At 45.1% G+C, this 19041-nt stretch overlaps 1 protein-coding gene across 1 annotated transcript in view; it reads left to right on the forward strand.

The window, feature by feature from the left end:
- The window catches only part of LOC134882173 (chromatin remodeling regulator CECR2), a 41317-nt gene extending 22368 nt beyond the window's left edge, over window positions 1–18949 (forward strand). Inside the window, exons 5-19 of the mRNA XM_063909766.1 lie at window positions 1–96; window positions 3571–3665; window positions 3799–3959; window positions 7305–7391; window positions 8278–8425; window positions 9365–9494; window positions 9570–9607; window positions 9708–9799; window positions 10088–10214; window positions 10945–11321; window positions 11719–11859; window positions 12012–12816; window positions 13339–15238; window positions 16209–16269; window positions 16492–18949. Coding sequence (XP_063765836.1) covers window positions 1–96; window positions 3571–3665; window positions 3799–3959; window positions 7305–7391; window positions 8278–8425; window positions 9365–9494; window positions 9570–9607; window positions 9708–9799; window positions 10088–10214; window positions 10945–11321; window positions 11719–11859; window positions 12012–12816; window positions 13339–15238; window positions 16209–16251 — 4240 coding nt within the window. The 3' untranslated portion in view covers window positions 16252–16269; window positions 16492–18949. The remainder of the gene's footprint in view (window positions 97–3570; window positions 3666–3798; window positions 3960–7304; window positions 7392–8277; window positions 8426–9364; window positions 9495–9569; window positions 9608–9707; window positions 9800–10087; window positions 10215–10944; window positions 11322–11718; window positions 11860–12011; window positions 12817–13338; window positions 15239–16208; window positions 16270–16491) is intronic.
- The last annotated feature ends 92 nt before the right edge of the window (window positions 18950–19041 follow it).

The raw sequence follows: 19041 nt of genomic DNA on the forward strand, positions 1-19041 counted from the left end.
TGAAAGCGCTGAGCTGACATTACCAGAGAGAAAAAGAAGGGGAAGACCACCAAAGAGGAAAAGACTGGACGACTCCCCGCTCGTCAAGTCTTTAAGGTGAGAATTTTGTTTTTATTTGTTGTCGGTGCCAACGGTGTATAACGGAGAAGCGATCACATATGCACTTGGCAATGTGTTGCACAGATGTACTGCTCATGTCAAAACAAAGCCAAATTTAACTGTCAGAGCAGATGCCGGGCCTGTTCGCCACGTGGTCTTTGTGTGCATAGATAATAGTGGCAGATCAATAAATCATCGCTGTAGAAAACTATATACAGCTCTGGAAAAAAGACCACTCCAAATGTTTCTTAAATGTTTATCTCTACATGTATGGCAGCCATTCCAGTATTTGTTGAATTTCAACACAGAGAAACATTCTCGGTAGTTTATAGAACACAATCCAAAAAAAATAAAAATAAACTTGAACTCAAAGACATACCTATCAATAATAAAACAAGAGAAAATGATAATGCTGAAGTGGTCTTTTAATTTTTTAATACTAGTGTTATTACCCTTCCTCTAAGTCAGTTGTTGCCTGATCTGTATTCTGCTAAAGCTGAAGAGTGAAACATGATAAATACCCCGTGTTGACACCTTGATGGTCATGGATATACTCATCAGAGCAGTCATAATTGTAGTATTTGTATTTCTACATGTACCCTGTCCTCCTCCTACTGTATTCTGCCCAGTTGGCTTTAGGGTAACCCTAAAATGGTTTCTACATCCAGGGTGATAGTCGATCGACAGGCTGTGCCAATGTGAATAGCAGTTAAATATAGGTGTTATCGAGTGGCGCAGGAACGAGTCCTAAAACCCGGAAGTGAGTTAGCATTTCACCACTTCCGGTTCCCTCGTCTCAGAGCCAATGGGATTTCGCCGTAGGATTTTGGAAAATAACTCGAAAGAAGGTCTGTTGACACAAATTTAAGAGACAGAACACGTTTTGCTCTACGACATTTTATACATCAGCAGTGACCGGACTGGTGATTTTTGAAGAGTTGACGTGTCTGAAAAGCGATGGTTGTTAACAAGTGGCTGACTAGGACTACAGAAGTTGTCGAGGACGTTGTACGTCATTACGCCGCACACATATACAGTGGGGCAAAAAAGTATTTAGTCAGCCACCAATTGTGCAAGTTCTCCCATTTAAAAAGATGAGAAAGGCCTGTAATTTTCATCATAGGTACACTTCAACTATGAGAGACAGAATGGGGGAAAAAATCCAGGAAATCACATTGTAGGATTTTTAATGAATTTATTTTCAAATGATTGTGGAAAATAAGTATTTGGTCAATAACAAAAGTTCATCTCAATACTTTGTTATATACCCTTTGTTTGCAATGACAGAGGTCAAACGTTTGCTGTAAGTCTTCACAAGGTTTCCACACACTGTTGCTGGTATTTTGGCCCATTCCTCCATGCAGATCTCCTCTAAAGCAGTGATGTTTTGGGGCTGTCGCTGGGCAACACGGACTTTCAACTCCCTCCAAAGATTTTCTATGGGGTTGAGATCTGGAGACTGGCTAGGCCATTCCAGGACCTTGAAATGCTTCTTACGAAGCCACTCCTTCGTTGCCCTGGCGGTGTGTTTGGGATCATTGTCATGCTGAAAGACCCAGCCACGCTTCATCTTCAGTGCCCTTGCTGATGGAAGGAGGTTTTCACTCAAAACCTCACGATACATGGCCCCATTCATTCTTTCCTTTACACGGATCAGTCGTCCTGGTCCCTTTGCAGAAAAACAGCCCCAAAGCATGATGTTTCCACCCCCATGCTTCACAGTAGGTATGGTGTTCTTTGGATGCAACTCTGCATTCTTTCTCCTCCAAACACGACGAGTTGAGTTTTTACCTAAAACTTCTATTTTGGTTTCATCTGACCATATGACATTCTCCCAATCCTCTTCTGGATCATCCAAATGCCCTCTAGCAAACTTCAGATGGGCCTGGACATGTACTGGCATAAGCAGGGGGACACGTCTGGAACTGCAGGATTTAAGTCCCTGGCGGCGTAGTGTGTTACTGATGGTAGCCTCTGTTACTTTGGTCCCAGCTCTCTGCAGGTCATTCACTAGGTCCCCCCGTGTGGTTCTGGGATTTTTGCTCACCGTTCTTGTGATCATTTTGACCCCACGGGGTGAGATCTTGCGTGGAGCCCCAGATCGAGGGAGATTAGCAGTGGTCTTGTATGTCTTCCATTTTCTAATAATTGCTCCCACAGTTGATTTCTTCACACCAACCTGCTTACCTATTGCAGATTCAGTTTTCCCAGCCTGGTGCAGGTCTACAATTTAGTCTCTGGTCTCCTTTGACAGCTCTTTGGTCTTGGCCATAGTGGAGTTTGGAGTATGACTGTTTGAGGTTGTGGACAGGTGTCTTTTATACTGATAACGAGTTCAAAAAGGTGCCATTAATACAGGTAACGAGTGGAGGACAGTGGTATGTATATATGTGTGTGTGCAGGGTGCGATTTGACAAAAAAACAGAGGGGGGGATGTTTTTATTTATTGTATTCATAGACAAGAACATTGGACTTTTAACTTGCATAACTAGGGAGAAAAAAACGCAAAAAGTAGACAGGCCCTTTTTTCGGGTCCGTGGATTAGTCCCCATCACAACATGGCAAAACTTTTAATAACCCATACATGGATTTCTATTCAACGTCACAAAAACATGCGTACTAACAGGCAGAAAGCACCATAGAACAGCATCAATGCTCTCCATGAAAAGACCCTCCAAGTAACTTAAATCAAACACTCAAAATAATTCACTAAATAGCACAACGTGCTGTCAACACTCAGGGACAGGTCTGGAAAACTAGACAAAGTAAACAGTCGGCTCTGGTGACAAATTTGTGGTGGCTTTTTCGTTTTTCCTATCGGGGCATTGTCTGCAGCATTTCGGCCCTCTTCTATCCACAATTCTGCAAATGGGTCCTGTAAAGTAAGATGATATGCTGCTCTGAACGCGTTTCATGTTTGGTTCAGCGCTGTTTTTCCTGCGAAGTTCCCGCACAAAAATGTTACAATGTTTTTGTGTTCGATGACGTTCAGAAATATGCACCGTCTGCCAGAAGGCTGCTGAATAGCCTACTCTGATGTAAAGACACTGAAGATCGTTAGATTTCAAGAGTTTAAGTAGGCTAGCAGTTAAGTTGCATTCATCGCTATCAAGGGGGGGAAATCCTTGTCCCCACCGGAGATAAAAATAATTTAGCAGAGGTAGGGATAGGAAAACCAGAGGGGGGGAAATCCTCACCATCCCCCCCTACAAATCGCACCCTGTGTGTGTGTATATATATATGTATATGTATATGTATATGTATATGTATATTGTATATGTATATGTATATGTATATGTATATATATATATATATATATATATATATGTGTGTGTATATATGTGTGTGTGTGTGTATATATTTAAACCGTTGTTCTTACCATAAACCAGCTGAAGATGTAGTAGTTATAAGCATTTTGTAGACATGTTTTTTTAAATACTATTCTTCAATGTTTTTCTGTTATATTTTCAGTGATGTGGAGAGCGAATCGTCCGGAGTGACAGAAGAGACGGAAGTGAAGGAAGAAAAGACTGAAAACGGTCTGGAAGATCTCCGTCGTAGCACAGGTAAAAAGATCTTATTAATAAACTTCATTTTCATGTTGACGGCATCAAGGATAGCTGTGAGCTTTCACTGAATGTGTCTATACATTTCCCCTGGAATCAATAAGCCAATGTGTCTCTTCCCTGCTTCCTCCAGGCCGTAAGAGAGGCGCTTGGTCCCTTGTGTGTGATACAGAGGAACAATGGGTCAGTCTGACAGAAAGCATCAAGGACAAAACCTCCCCACAGGACCGCCATCTCTTCCGTGTCATCAGCCAGAACTTCCTGCCTGAAATCAGCAGCATGATCGAGCACAAGGTCAGACCCCGAAGAGACACGGCTGTCATTAGTCTCCATTACAACCCCACATAATGTCTTCTTTTAGATAGTGTCTAGAAAGAGTGTATCAGCTACTGACAAGAGTGTTATTATGAATGAATACCGCCTTATGAAAGCAATTCCATCTATGGTAGTGTTGAAATCTAAAAAAGGCTACTTTTAGTTTTGATCTTCAGATTCTGGCAAACCACGGAGTGATTTTGGGGTTTCTGTTTTCTTAAAGAGGCCCTATATGTTTTTAAGACTGTGTTAAATAGCTTTTTGTATATGTAGATGGCCTACAAAGGCTAAAATTGCAAAGTCTCCCCCCGCCCTGCCATAAACGCCTCCATTGTAGTCCTTTGTTTCCTTCCTTTCATAATTACATCACTTGCGCTTCTATTGGCGAGCGCTCCAACACATTGTACTTGATAGGCTAAGGCGGGACATCTCTGAGCGGTTGACGAATAACCACAGAGCCATCCATTTAACCAATCAGAGCAGACAGGGGCTCTGGTTTCAGACAGAGGGTGAAAAGAAGTGCTGCAGCACAGGCAGTTTGAGAAAAATAAAGACCTTTTTGAACATTAAAGCGTGTAAACAGGCTCCAAATACAAATATGAAACCTGAAAATCAGTATACTAGGGCTCCTTTCAGTATATTCATTTCAATGTAATCTTAACTTAAAAAAGAAACCTTGCTATCTATGACTTCAATTGGCAATGAATGCTAATTTCAGTCCTTATGCGTTTGACTTCTTGACATTGACGGCCCCAATGGAGCTTGGGTAATGAGGCTTGAAAGATTAGGCAATCTCCATTCAGGTGCTTTCATGTTCTGACATGGATCACTGTCCTCTTGCAGGAGTTTCATTCATGATGCCGGACCCTTTAGTTGGGACAGCTGCAGCAGAGGCGAAGTGAAAAGCAGCCGGTCTGTGCTTGCCTTTTTAACTCTGCACGCAGGCAGGTAAAGAATCAGGCCCCAGGCCTTCAACTCCATCCTGACTGCAGAGATTGCGCTCGTTTGGCAGGGCACATGTTCTGTTGTAACCTTCATCAGGCTTGGCCATACGTTGGATCATGCTGAGTTGTCAATCATATCTTCCTTAGAATTTGAGTCAAGTTCCTCAGGGGGAGATTACAGAGATAATTTGCCCTGTTCATAGCAGGCATGAGTCAAACTCAACCCCACCCCTGCCATTTTCCTTCTCACTTCATCGGTGAATGCTACTGCTAGTCAAAACTCCCCGTTTGTGTGCTACCTGTATGTATCCAAGCAGTGGTTAGGTGGTTTCCACTCATGCGATATATAACCTGCAGTGACTGTTGCCATAGAAACCCCCGCAGCCTTTTCTCCATCATCATCAGCAGTGAAGTAAAGAATCCAGCTGACAGGTTGATGTGGGCCGAGCAGTCAGTCTCTCCTCTCAGACGGACAGTAGATTAATGTGGTCTCATCCTTCATGGCCTGTACTCTCAGCTGCCTCTCATACATTAAATATATGGCATTCAAACACTCTCTTGCTCAGTAGCTCCATCATTAGAGATTATTAGGGAATCATTTTGGGGGTTTGTATTGTAGACGCAAACAGAGTAGGACTACATGTAAAGGAGTATGTTTCTTTTTGTAATTCTGCATTTATTTTACAGCAGATTAGACTTGGAGAGACATATTTTTGAGAACTTTGGTTGGTCTTTCTCTTTATAAAAAAACCTGATTAATTATCCTTTGCTCAAAGTCTCGATTAAAGCCAAGTGCATTCCCCTGATGTTCTTCTTATGTGCAAAATAAATCCACTGAAGTCACCCAGCAGGAGGTCACATTTAAAGATCCTGCATATTAATTGAATATACATCATACCACCACATCTCCCTCTGGGTGCTGAGTCTTCAGATACTACCTTTTTTTTCTTTGCTCAATGTTGATCATTCGAGAACATCCCAACACATTTTAAAGACCAAATTCTTAGGCAACACTTCAGTCTTTACACCTCTATATGACATGTTAATTATCATGCTTTTGTTGATGATGGGTGTGTAAATACTAAGAATTATGCCTTATATATTATATATAACTACTTTAAACCCCTATAATCCTTTTCCCAACAATTGTAACAATAATCCAAATCCCCAAACTACTTAATTTCCAGTAATAGGGAAACAGAAAAGCTGCTACTCCCCACATTGAAGCAGCTAAAATCAGCAAATATTTAGCATTCAATGACAAAAATCCATCGGTGTTCATGTGGGTCTTCTTGAATCCTTTCCTCCGCGTGTCTCTGATGTCACCCGTCATTTCACGGGGCGCTGACAGCAGGCGGGATCTCACCTTGAGGCGGGACGGAGCCTCCTGAGTGACAGCTCTGCTGCACCGCAGGATCCTCTCGACCTCTCTAAGTGTCGACACCAGAGGCACTCTATCTGGTCTTGTGTAGGGGTGGGGATTTAGTGCTGCTGGTAATTTAAGAAAGAATTGTAGTGCCTCAGGATATGCCGGCGCTTCACACAGAGATGGAGTGGGGACCGAAGAGTTGTGGAGGGCACAATCATGAACATCCGTCTTCTTTTTTCTTCTGCTGCCTCCACACTCCTTTCTCTTTCTGGCTTGCACACACACTGGCTTCATACAGCTGCTTTTTTTTGACCTCGCATGATTGTTTTATGGGTGATCCAAAGTAAGATTGCTACAACATTCAGTGTTATCTACCCCGGGATGACAGTTTTTCACAGTCTATCTTACCTGATGAACTCTGACATGATCTATCTACAGTGGCCTGATGCAGACCGCCTTTGAGGGAATCTGTTTTTTCCCACCTCTATCACTTGTGTGTCATCCATGTGGATTGTAGATGGTGTTTGTCAGGATTCAAATGGAAAGATTGAAAATGCGCTGCTGAAAAGCTGCAGTATTGGCTATCTGTTGTTGTGTCACTGTGTTGTGTATTTGTCAAGCTGACTGCTAGGCTGTCACCCCCCAGGGCAAGGTGGAGGAATGTAGGCAGCAATGGGAGAGGGTGACTTGGGGGGGTGGGGAGGGGAGAGCAGAGCCAGTGACCTCTCTATACTCACTCGCTCCTCCACAGCTCCCCAGGGCCTGTCAGTGTGTTGGCTTGTGTGTGGCCGTCTGTCTCTCTGTCTTGGAGACTCAATCAGTCATGTGTTGACCATATAGATACCAGGCACATATGTCATATGTCAGAAAAAAGTGAAAATAGTTGATAAAATACAAAAACAATTTAAAGTTTAGTTTTATAATTGAAATCAAATCAATTTCCGAGGAATAGGTAGAAAAGAAACGACTATAGAGAGCCATCTAACCTTTGCTTTTGTTTGTTTTTTTTAGGAGCGGGAGCAGAAGCAGAAGCTACTAGACCCAGCCCCAGTTCGCATCTCACAACGGTTCTCCGAACACAACAACCAAGAGGAGGAGGTGTGTGTTTTTCTGTCTCCTTGTGTCCATGTTTTTTTTTTATAAAATGACTGTAGGTACGCTATTGCAGCAGCAGTGTCTCTAGAAAGACACTCAGACCTTTATTTTTTCATTGAACTTATACTTCTTTTAGCAATATGTTCTTGACAAATTTTTGTAGGCCAACTCGGAAGTTAGCATCATGAGGGGTCCCTTGACTTAAAGCCATAGGATTTTTCCATTGGATTATTGCAGAAAAAAATATCTGTGGAAAAAAACCCCATTTATGACACGTTTTGTTCATCAGGATAATGTACACATATTAGCACCCCGTTTCATAATAGTTGCAGCGTAAATGCAACCCCCAGAAGTAAAAAGCTATTGTTAGGCTATAAACACGAGAACAAGGCTCCAGATTTACGGCATGACGATCTCATTAGTTCCCGTCACTAACCGCTAAGCTAAAGGCGGACTCGTGTTTGGGGTGATGACGTTTAGCAGTCTCATTCAGTCACCTGTCAGCAACTGCTGTTTTTAAGACGACAAAAAGCTTCAGAAATCCACCAGTTGTTGTTCGGTAACATATTTTATGTTGTAGAAAAATTAATGGAAATCTGGTGTGTGTGTTAACCACAGAGCTTATTTCCAAATCCAACAAAAACGTTTAAAAATTGACTTCGAAATTTGGAGTGGTCCCTTAATTTTTTCTGGGGCTGTGTGTGTTTGTTTAGCCTCTATCAGTAATTTGAGGTCTGGTTTACCAGTTTGCTTCCTTACGTATTTTCTGGTGCTGTATGAAAATGTGATAAACTTAAAGGTATCCAACTTTCATTATCCACATATTCCTTATCAACTATCCCCTACTGAGTCTAGATCAGACTAAATGGCTTTTTGTGTATGTTTCCAGGACAACCTGCCTCTATCAGAGGACGACAAGAAGAAATACGAAGAGCTCGACAGGCAGGTCCTGCTGGCCGAGCAGCGGCGAGAGGAGGAGAGGCTTCAGCAGGAGGAACAACAGAGAGAGAAACAGGAGAAGATGAAAGCTGTGGAGGGTGAGATGGATGGAACACAAATGATAAGATGTACCACTTGTGTTTGTCCAAAAAACCTCCCAATTTTTCAGATCTTAATTATATTAACGTGGCACTGCAGGAAGCCCACATGCTTATGAATCTTCCGGTATTTGCAGAAGGGTTACAAATTAAAAACACATCAGCATCAATAACTTTCTTTCATCAATGACCTGTCAGCATCAGGTAAGGGGCTTTCACACTCTTCTATCAATTCCGGGATCAAGGGCAGAATAGATTGCGAAGGGCATGCCACACACACACACACACACACACACACACACACACACACACACACACACACACACACACACACACACACACACACACACACACACTTTCACATCTCCATCGCTGTGGTGTGGCTGCTAACGGCTTTAAAATCTGCAGTAGCAAAGAAGCGCTCGACAAAGCTTTGTGATTTATGTATAGTACACAGAGACTGCGAGAGGGAATGTTCAGAGTCTTTAATCGCAGGATCACTTCACTTTTTCTCGCCCCCTCCCCCCTTTTCTGATGTCATCTGTCAAGGGTTAATGAAGTGCCGATTGTGCTTCAGCAGAGGAGCCTCATTAATGTATTATAGATGAACAGCAGGACCTGGCCCGCTCTGTGTGTGTGTGGAATCCTCCCTGAAACCTCTTTAATTCACGAAGGGGGGTGACAGGCCACTCATGTAAAAAGAAAACGCAGCGATACATATGCACTGCCTTCTTTCTGCTCTGCTCTTTTGATCAACTGTGCCTAAGAAAAGATGGCTGACGAAAATGGTCTCGTTCTGCTTATCTGCATAGCCTGAGGTCTGGTTCTAGTTGACTCTGTAACTCAAGAGCCTGAAAAAGCAATTAAAACATTGTTTGCCCTTCAGCCTCCTTTTTATTTTGTTTCTAATTGCCCCGTGTGTTCTTCCTTCCACCTCAGAGCGAGCAAAGAGGCGGAAGATGCGTGAGGACAGGGCCTGGTTACTCTCTGAAGGGAAAGACCTGCCGCCTGAACTCCTGAATCTAGAGCCTTCTTCTCCTGTCCACAGAACACGCCGGAATAAAGCATTGTAAGATGCTTTTTGTACATTTTCTTCAGATTCGACGTGAACTGTGTTTAACGTGTTGTATGTTTGACTTTCCAGCTATGAAATCGACGATGACTACACAGCTTTATACAAAGGTATGTTCACAGAGCAGTGAGTCAAGGCTGTTGCTTTTATCCATACCTTTTTGTTAATATTCGATTTAATGTGCGATCTCATCCAATCTCTTTTCTGCAGTGCTTGAGGTCTTGAAAGCTCATAAAGACGCGTGGCCTTTCTTGGAGCCTGTGGATGACTCCTATGCCCCCAACTACCATGAGCTCATCCAGGTACTTAATACAATACAACGGCACGTGACAGTATTTGGTTATATTGTGTTTGTGGTTCACATCAAAATCAGAATCGGGAGTCCTGGCCAAGATAGACCGCAGCACAGTTACATAATACAAATTAAAAACAGTAAAAGAGAACCTATAAGACTATTTTAACAAATGAAAAGGAAAGACAATAATCACGCTAAATATAAAGTTGCAAATATACATATACTGATGTATTCAACCACATATGTAGAGCCTCTTCTTAATGTGTAAACTTCATTTGTCTTTTGATCTCCTTAGACTCCCATGGACCTGTCCACTATTGAAAAGAAGCTGAATGACGGAGAGTACGTCTCTAAGGAGGAGTTTTCTGCCGACGTGAAGCTCATGTTTGAGAACTGCATGGAGTACAATGGAGATGACAGCGGTAAATATAAACAAACATTAAACTTCCTCCCTTAAGAATTTCTCCTCTGTTTCAAAAAACGAAGGCATACAAATCAATTTCAGCTGTAAAAAAGACATGCATATTTGGATTTTGGGGCAAGATTTAGGGGGTGACAGTGGGATAGGGAGCAAAAGAAAGGGGGCCGGACTTGGTGCTGCGTTGGGGCCGGGGCCAGGGCAGCCCTGACAGTGATTAATGAGGAGTGATTGAGCTGTGCTCCAGTGCTCAGAGGGATCTGAGCCCTGCAGTGCCACAGAGACATTCCAGCCCCTAAGCCCCCTGTCTGGAGCCATCCATCCAACTGAATACTCTCCCCGGGGACAGGGGGAGGAGAAGAGAGTAAAGGGGGCCCAGGGTGGAGCAGGAGGAGTAGAAGGAAGGGGTTGGAGGAGCAGGGGTCAACTTACGCCCTCTGACCTGGTCAGTCGGCCACGCTGGGCCTGGAACAGAGCAGCAAGTGTGGCTCTGTGGATACATGGCATGTATATTGGTCGCTAGTGTTTGAGTGTAAAGGAGTGAGTGTGAGGTGGTGGGAGTGTGAAGTATGTGAAAGGGAGGGAGTGACTTGAAGATAAAAACCTTTAAATGTACATCAATGGATTTGCAACAGGTATGCACTTTCATGCGTGGCTGTGTTTACAAGGTTGCTGAAGAAGCTTTTATCTTTTATCTTGTAACCAAAGCCGATGTTATGTCTGTTTTCCCCCAGAGTACAGTATCATGGCAGAGTCTCTGGAACGGTGTTTTAGCCGGGCCTTATTAAAACACTTTCCCTCAGAGGATGGCGACACGGATGAGGAATTCCACATCAGCAGTGAAGACAAGGAGCGCAAAGACAAAAAGCGTAACCGCGGCAGCAGTAGACATTCTGGGCCTGAAAGTCTGATCAAGGCCACAGAGCAAGTCCAACGCAAGAGAACCTCCCAAGGGGGCAAGGGCAGCACGCTCTCTGAAGAAGAGGCGAGCAAACGACCACGACCACCTCCTCCCCTCCACTGGGCCAATGGCCCCCCTCACCCCCACAGCCTGCCTCCAGGCCAGCAGCACCACATGCACCAAGGGGGCATGTACCACCCAGGGCAACAGGTATCTACGGGATCACTTTTTTTGTTTAAGTTTCTATATATATATATATATATATTAAAAAAAGTGTCTCCCATTAAACACAATGTTTTAAAGGGCTCTATAATCCTCGCTGTAGTTCTCACATGTTCACATGCTTTATTTTTCTATCCTGTTCTGACTGTTTGCTGGCCTTTGTTGCGATTGTTCAACCCATATATGTCCTTCCTATCACTACAAAGTGTTCGAGTGCTAGCTAATAGAAGTTGTACAGGGAGTGTTACACATGCCCCTTTTCCACCAAACCGGATCCGGTTCAAGATCCGATCTTTTGCTTTTCTGGCGCTTTTCTGGTTCTTGCCTGTAGTACCCAGCAACCCTTGTGATTCCATATAGTGAATTCTCTCCCTTATCCTACCAGCTCCATCGGCCCCCTGGTCCTCATGGCCCACACATGTATGGCCAAAGAATGGCCATGGACCCCCGCTTCGCTTACCAAGCTCACATTCCCCGGCATGGAGACCCTGGTTTAAACCACCTGCCCCACAACTTTAACATGCAGGTGAGCAGAGCCAAGTTTACCTTTCTGGACGTAATCATAACAGTATTTAAATTACAATTTAAAGCAAAGGACCCCCTTATACTCAGGGGTCTACTTGTTTCGACACTATGTGCAGTTATACTGACGCTCATTGGATTCTCTTTTCTTCCTAGCATCGCATGGTAGATGGCCCTCACATGGGTCCCAGGTATCCAATGGGTTCAGACCCTAACCAGCAGCAGCCCCCTCACCAGCAGCAGCACCGCTACATGGGCCCCACTCACGGCCCGTCTCTGGGCCCGCGTCCCGTCGGCCTCCATCCCGGCCCTCCTCCTGAAGCCAGCATGTATCCATCCCACCACCGTCCAGAGGGCCACAGCATGCACCCTATGGGTAACAGATTCCCAGGGCCGGAAGGACCCTCTCAGCATAACTACCCAGGCATGAGACCCCCCGGTATGGGCATGTCCAACATGTGGACTGGTATGAATCATCAGGACAGACCCAACGGGATGCGCATGCAGGACCCAAACATGGTGAACCAGCGCAGCTTCGGTTACGGTGGGGTCCCCCCTCCAGTGGGACATAAACCCTGGCCAGAAGCAGCTGGATACCCCCACCCTCCTCCCAATGCCCAGTATCAAATGTCTGCAGCAGTCAGCTCCCAGGGGCCCATGTCCTCTCTCCCCCCTGGCCCCCACCCAGACTCCTCTGGCAGGACACGCTTGGCATCCATGTTGGAGAGCCCGGAGATGCTGGCTCTGCAGCAGCTGTCCGCCTCTTCCAGACCCCCTACAGGCACCCCTCATCAGCACATGGGCAACTTTCAGCAGCCCGGGCCCCCATCAGGAATTGGCAGCATCCCAGCTCACCCCTCTCAGCAGCCCCCCCCTGCCCCTGAGGTTCAGCTGCTGCATCCCGCCAGAGACAATGGGCCCGACAGCCGGGCCTCCCAGCAGACCGACCCGCAGCCCAGAGGTAGACCCGACCTTCTCTCCTGCACTCTGCTTGAAGGAGTCCAACCTTTCTCTACACCCTCATGTTCTTTCTCCACTGCAGTGTCTCACATTTGTTAATCAGCACAGCCCCCCCATACTTTTCCCTTCCTGTGTGTTTTTTTGCAATTTGATTTTAATTATTTTTCACAGTAAGTGGCAAATTGAATATTCATCAGTTTGGTGAAATGTCCTGCTGGTTGCGTTGAGGCTACAGAAGAGATGGCGCGCCGTCAGTCAGGCTTCACTAGCTCTGCGTTCTCACAAGGATAGATTAGGACATTTAAATGGAAAGTGATACGACTCTTGCTTATTTGATCTTTTTGTGTGAAAAGTAGAGCGACTGTTATGGTGATAACAGGCTTTCAGTGTTATATCAATCAATCAGCTTTATTGGAGAAACTCGTGGTCCATTTTTTAAAAGAGATACACACTCAAAAATATGTTTACCCCTTTCCATGTTTATTAACACTTTAATCTTTGTCTCATTATTCTGTGCTAACAGACTCGGCATCAGAGGAAAAGACGGCTACCAACAACATTCCTGCTGAAGCTCCGTCCCATAAAAACACTGTTTCAACTAACCAGGAGCACCCGTCCAGCCGCAGCCCCTCAGAGAGACTTCAGAGCCCCCCAGCCTCAAACTCAGCGAGACCCCAGGAGAATCTGTCAGGACCTGGTCTCCCACAGATTTCCACAGAGAGCCACAAGCAGGAGGCGGACAGCCAGAGACAATCTGCCAGCCATTCTGCCACTCAGCACACTACTGTTCCATCCCATCTCAACGACAACTCCCCTGATCCTACTCACCCCCACCACCCTGCGCCCCCACAGGAGGGTCCGCAGCAAAAAGCCCAGAGCCCCGCACTTCTTCACCAGAACGTACCGCTGCCGCACGCTTCAGCGGCTCAGAACACCGCTCAGCAAATGTCAGAGGGCATCCTGAGTGAACATCACACACCTCAGGCAGCACAGAGTACCCCTCCCCAGCAGATTACCCTGAGCACACAGCTATACAATCCACTGCCCCCTCTTCACGGTTCCCAAAATGTCTCCCTGCAGCGTCCCGCACAAAGCAGCCCCATGCACAGGATGCCGCAGAACGCCACACAAGTAGCCCAGCCCGGACCCCCTCAGCCAGCCCCGCTCACCTCTCTGCCCCCCAGTCACCCTACCCCGCTGTTACCATGCCAACCCAGCCCTGCAGACCATGGAGATCAGAGACCTAGTGAGCCGACGAGCCGACCGGCAGACACTGACACCTCCACCGTTCCTCCGCAGCACATGATGAAATCTGGGCCTCCGAACGGGATTCACAAACAGCCCCAACACCCCCATCAGACCCAGCCTCAGGCTCAGAGAGGCCCCCCCCACAATCCTGCCATGCCTCCTCAAGGTCAGGGAAATGGAGCCATGGGTGCATACAGCATGGGGGGCCATCCCAACTACAGCCAGACAAGCACCAGCAGGCCCATACCTCCGTCTACCCACCACCCCTACCATAGCCAGGCGAACCCCCTCCACAACCCCTCCCAGCACCCCGCCTACCACCAGCAGGGAGGGGCTGCCTACTCCTACCACACAGCAGGCCAACAGCACCCCCAGGCCCACCCCAACATCTACCAGCCTCACCAGTACCAGCAGCAACACTACTACCCACAACCCCACCCCCCAGCTCAGGCTCATCACCAGGGGAACAGCAGAGGGGGTTATCCTGCAGAGGAGTGGCACCGGCATCAGTACCAGCCTCGCCATCCCATGCCCCCCAACGCCTACCTGCCTGCAGCCAGTGCCAGAGGTCACCTGAAGGAGAGCAGCATGTCCCCACTGGGCTCTGAGGGCTCCAGTCTGGTGTCTCCCGGCCCAGGGCCTGAAGTGGGGCCACAGCCTGGGGGCCCAGAGGAGAGGAAGTGTGTGAGCAGGGAGCAGGACGGCGGCAGCAGCCCAGCAGAGCGGGCTCACACCGATGGCTCCGAGCGACCCGAAAGCCCAAAAGAAATCCTGGACCTCGACAGCCACAATGCCGCTGCCCGCCGCCGCAACACCCAGCCGCCTCAGCAGCACCACCCCGCCTCCGCCGCTCACATGGTGTCCGGATTCATGTACGACCCCCGAGCCGTACACCCTGGGATGCAGCGTGGCGGCGTTCCTCCCCCACACATGATGTTTCAGTCGTCCGGCAACAGAGCGCCCTACCCCGGCCAGCATTACGCTGATCCCGGACGATATGCCGCCCAAAGACCCCACCCACACCTGATGGAGGCTCTGCAGCGGCCCCAGCAGCTGCCCTTCTCTCCGGGGCAGACGCGCATGGCCATGTACGGACACCCCCGGCCTGCAGGGCACTTCCAGGGCATGATGATTCAGCAGAGAGGCCTGGCCCCGGAACACTTCCTGCACCCGGGGTAAAAAGATTAGAGTTTATAGAGATTTGATATTGTAATTCTCCCTCTATCAGTAGTCTTAGTCAGTATTTGTTTTGATTGAGCTACAGCCCCGGAAGAAATTAAGAGACCACTTCAGCATTATCATTTCCTCTTGTTTTATTATTTATAGGTATATTATTATTATTATTATTATTGTTATTGTTTTATTGTGTTTTATAAACTACTGACACTTTTTCTCTGTGTTGGAATTCAACACACACTGGAATGGTTGCCACACATGTAGAGATAAAGATTTAAGAAAAATGTGGAGTGGTCTCTTGTGAGCTGTATATATTTTCCAATATCTTGTACACATTAATAATAATTTCCAACAAGCAATAGTTTTTCAAAACGTGATGGTACTCAGGACATTGGGAAGGAGTTCATTTTTGTTTTTTTTGTTTTTAAATTTTCAAAAACTTGGATGACCCAACACAAAAATCCACATTAGTACACTTGACATGCAGGTATCATGTGATTGATCATATGTTGTTCAGGCCATGCACTCTTTTAAACTCACGAACATAAATCTATTGGTTGACTTATTTAACACTTGCTATAAAACAATGCACCACCTAACTCTCTGCGCCATGGCTTCACTGCGATAACTGGACTTAAACCACACTACATTTATATTCTGTTTAACATTCCATACCTTATACACTTAATGTATATATAATATCCTGCTTCATATTTTGTTTTTGTTTATATTTTGTGTACATTTTTAGTCCGACATGTATATTTTTTACTTTTCTTTTTTTTATTGCTATTTCATTTGTATTGTAATGTACAATGCCTTGTCTTTATGTTTCTGCAACGCAAACATTTCCCAAATTAAGATCAATAAAGTACTTCTATTCTACCAAAAACAATTTAGTTAGTGCTTGATTAAACCATTTAATTGTTAACAATTGAATACCATTCTTCTTTGTTGTCTTGTTTGTCACAGGCAACAGATGATGGCGGCTCCCGGCGGCCCAAGCGGTAAATAAGGAGCATACCATATCAGAGTGAGTGGAAATAACGTTTACAAACCACTACCTCTGTCTCACAGCTTCAAGCTTTTTCCTTTTTTATCCTTCTTCCTTAAAAGTGTGTTTACTGTGCATCTATTCCTACGTACGGAAAGGCTCTTATACAATTCCGAATAGAGCCGACCGCCATGGCGCTGTCAAGCCAGGTTTGTGTTTCATTTTTGATGATTAACAAATTGTTTTTCGTTTACCTTTCAGGCATGTTGTTATCAAAGAACATCTGGACCAAGCACTGAGCCAGGAGGAAGAATATGTGTGTGTGCTGATGGAGACTGTAGATCTCTTACCGATCATCTTTCAATGGACAGGAACTTTCGGCTCGGTTTTGGCCCATCACTGAACTTGGAAGATCCAAACAGGCAGCTGGTATTCCTACGATAATACTGTGAACTGGCATTGAGCCCTGGAAAAAATACTCTTTTTGCTTCTTTAAGTAGGACTGACTTGCTTCACCACAGTGGTTTTGATCCAGGGCCCTCCATCAGAAGGGCATTATTTTTAACCACTTGGCCAATCTGTCCATGACAGACCTGCGAGAACACTGGACAGAGCCTCTCCTTTGAGCAATGGAAATATGAATGGGTTAAACAACACTGAGCACCATCCTGTCGGCAGTGCTTGTTGGATCTTTTAACGAACACTGAGGAGGACTGTGGTGAAGATGAGATGGACTGTTGTTTTAACTATTTCCTGTTCCAACTTTATCTTTAAACTCAGGTGTAGAAAAAGGAGGTACTTTGAGACCGTCACCCTAACCCACGGCGACTCACAGGCCTCTTTGCAATTGCCTTAGTTTGTGAATGTATGAGTGAATGTGTAGACAATGAGCTATGCAGATTTGCTGCAAGGACACAAACACAGATTTTTCCGAAGATAAACCGTCCTGCAAGAAGGCCCCGATACTTTTCCTTTCCGGTCCAACTCTTGCAGTGTTTGTCTACTTCTAGCGTAAACGCGCTGTTTATGCATCTCCTCAAAGCTGCCTTCACTGTCAAGAATGTCTTTCGACTACCAGAGTGGCAACACGCTGCAATTTGTATCCAACAATCTCTGTTGTGCACTACGGGTTTCGACATCCTGTAATTGAGTGGCCTTGGATAGTTTTATTTTAAGTCAAACACATATATGTATGAAAAATATATCCTTACCTCTTGTCCCAGATGGGGGCACATTTTTTAAATGATATGTCCTGCTAGCGGGTAAACGGACATCAAATCCTGCTGTTATTTCTTTTTTTAATTGTGACATTTGTTGCATTCCACCTTCACATTTGTACTTTGTGTCTTTATTCACGGGCCGGCCCTTTGCATGGTTGACTCTCTGAGTGCTTCCTCTTCCCCAATATAAATGTATCCTCAGGGTGTACAGTTTCTATATACGGGTATTTTTCTGCATTATTTGAAGGAGGAGCAGCAGCATGAAGACAAACACAACTTGTTTAGGTCTGTTTAACATTATCTATGGCTAATCACCCCTCACCCCAAAACATATTAAATGACTTTGTCCGGCACCCTACACCTTGTATAACATCCATGTTGCACCTGTGGACCCTATTTGTGCAGTTCAGCGATGGCAGCAAATTAATCTACCTCATCTAGCCAATCAGTGGCACTACTGAGACCCCCCCCCCCCCCCCCCCCCCCCCATCCCCATCCCCAAACTTCCTGTCCTCGCTCCTGCGGGTCAACAATTTGTGACCACTTTTTTGTTTGTTGTTGGGCTTCCAGAACTGATAATGAAATAGCATCACAATAGGTGTTATTTAAAAGAAACAATCCTTGAAAGTGTAACCTCTCTTTTTAACCGGGATTCCAGGATAAGATTTCATTCTTAGTTTTAGACAATATTACATCACATGTCTGAAACAGGACTGTAAATGAGTCTCTAGTTGTACAGATTGCATGCCTTTCTGCCTAGAGGTTGTAAAACTAGACACAGTTTTCCAGTCTAGGGTCTGTAATAGACTGCATAGAGTTTGGGTTTACTACGTTTCTTAGTAATAGGTACCTAAGGCAATGAGGAGATAGTTGAGGAAGGATGATGGAATAGGAAAGTGCTAGAAGCTGTGAGACACTTGTCTAAATGCGTCACACAAGACTTGCTATTTTGTTAAAATAGGAAGATTGTCTTCATATTTAGCGGGCTACTTTTGGTAGTTTGTTCACTCGTGCTGTCTGAAGTATGAAGGACAGTGATTATTTTAAAGGTCCAAGGTTGTGATACTGTCTTACGCTGTACAGATGTTTTTTGTGTGTGTGTGTATTTCTCTCTGGTGTGTAGAATGGGCACAAGATGTTCGGAAGTGTGCATTCATCTCTCACTTTTACTCTGCTGTCACCTCTCTGCACTAGTGAAAACCATTTTAGACGTGATTAAATGTGAATCATATTTATTTTCTCTTTTTAAGATTTTTTTGTACATTTTTGGACTTGTTTTAATATAAATGTGGTGTATGTTTTTTTTTCTTTGTTGATTTTGTTTCAAGCAGTTGTCTTTTACCTCAGTAGCATGGTGGCATTGAAAAAAGACATGTGCGTTTAATTTTTAAGTGACGTTAACAAGTTGTTATCTGACTGACATAGATTATTTTGAAAAATGCAAAGGATTATTTTCTATACTGTACATTTCTTAGAAATAAATCTCTTTTCTTGAACAATTCAGACTTATTGTCGTCAATTCTTACTAGTACTCACATCATTAAAGCAGCAGACTATTGTATTCTCTCTTGTAACAGCTTTTTTTCTCTGT

Source organism: Eleginops maclovinus, chromosome 2 (genome assembly GCF_036324505.1).
Source record: "Eleginops maclovinus isolate JMC-PN-2008 ecotype Puerto Natales chromosome 2, JC_Emac_rtc_rv5, whole genome shotgun sequence".
In the NCBI taxonomy this organism is placed as follows: domain Eukaryota; kingdom Metazoa; phylum Chordata; class Actinopteri; order Perciformes; family Eleginopidae; genus Eleginops; species Eleginops maclovinus.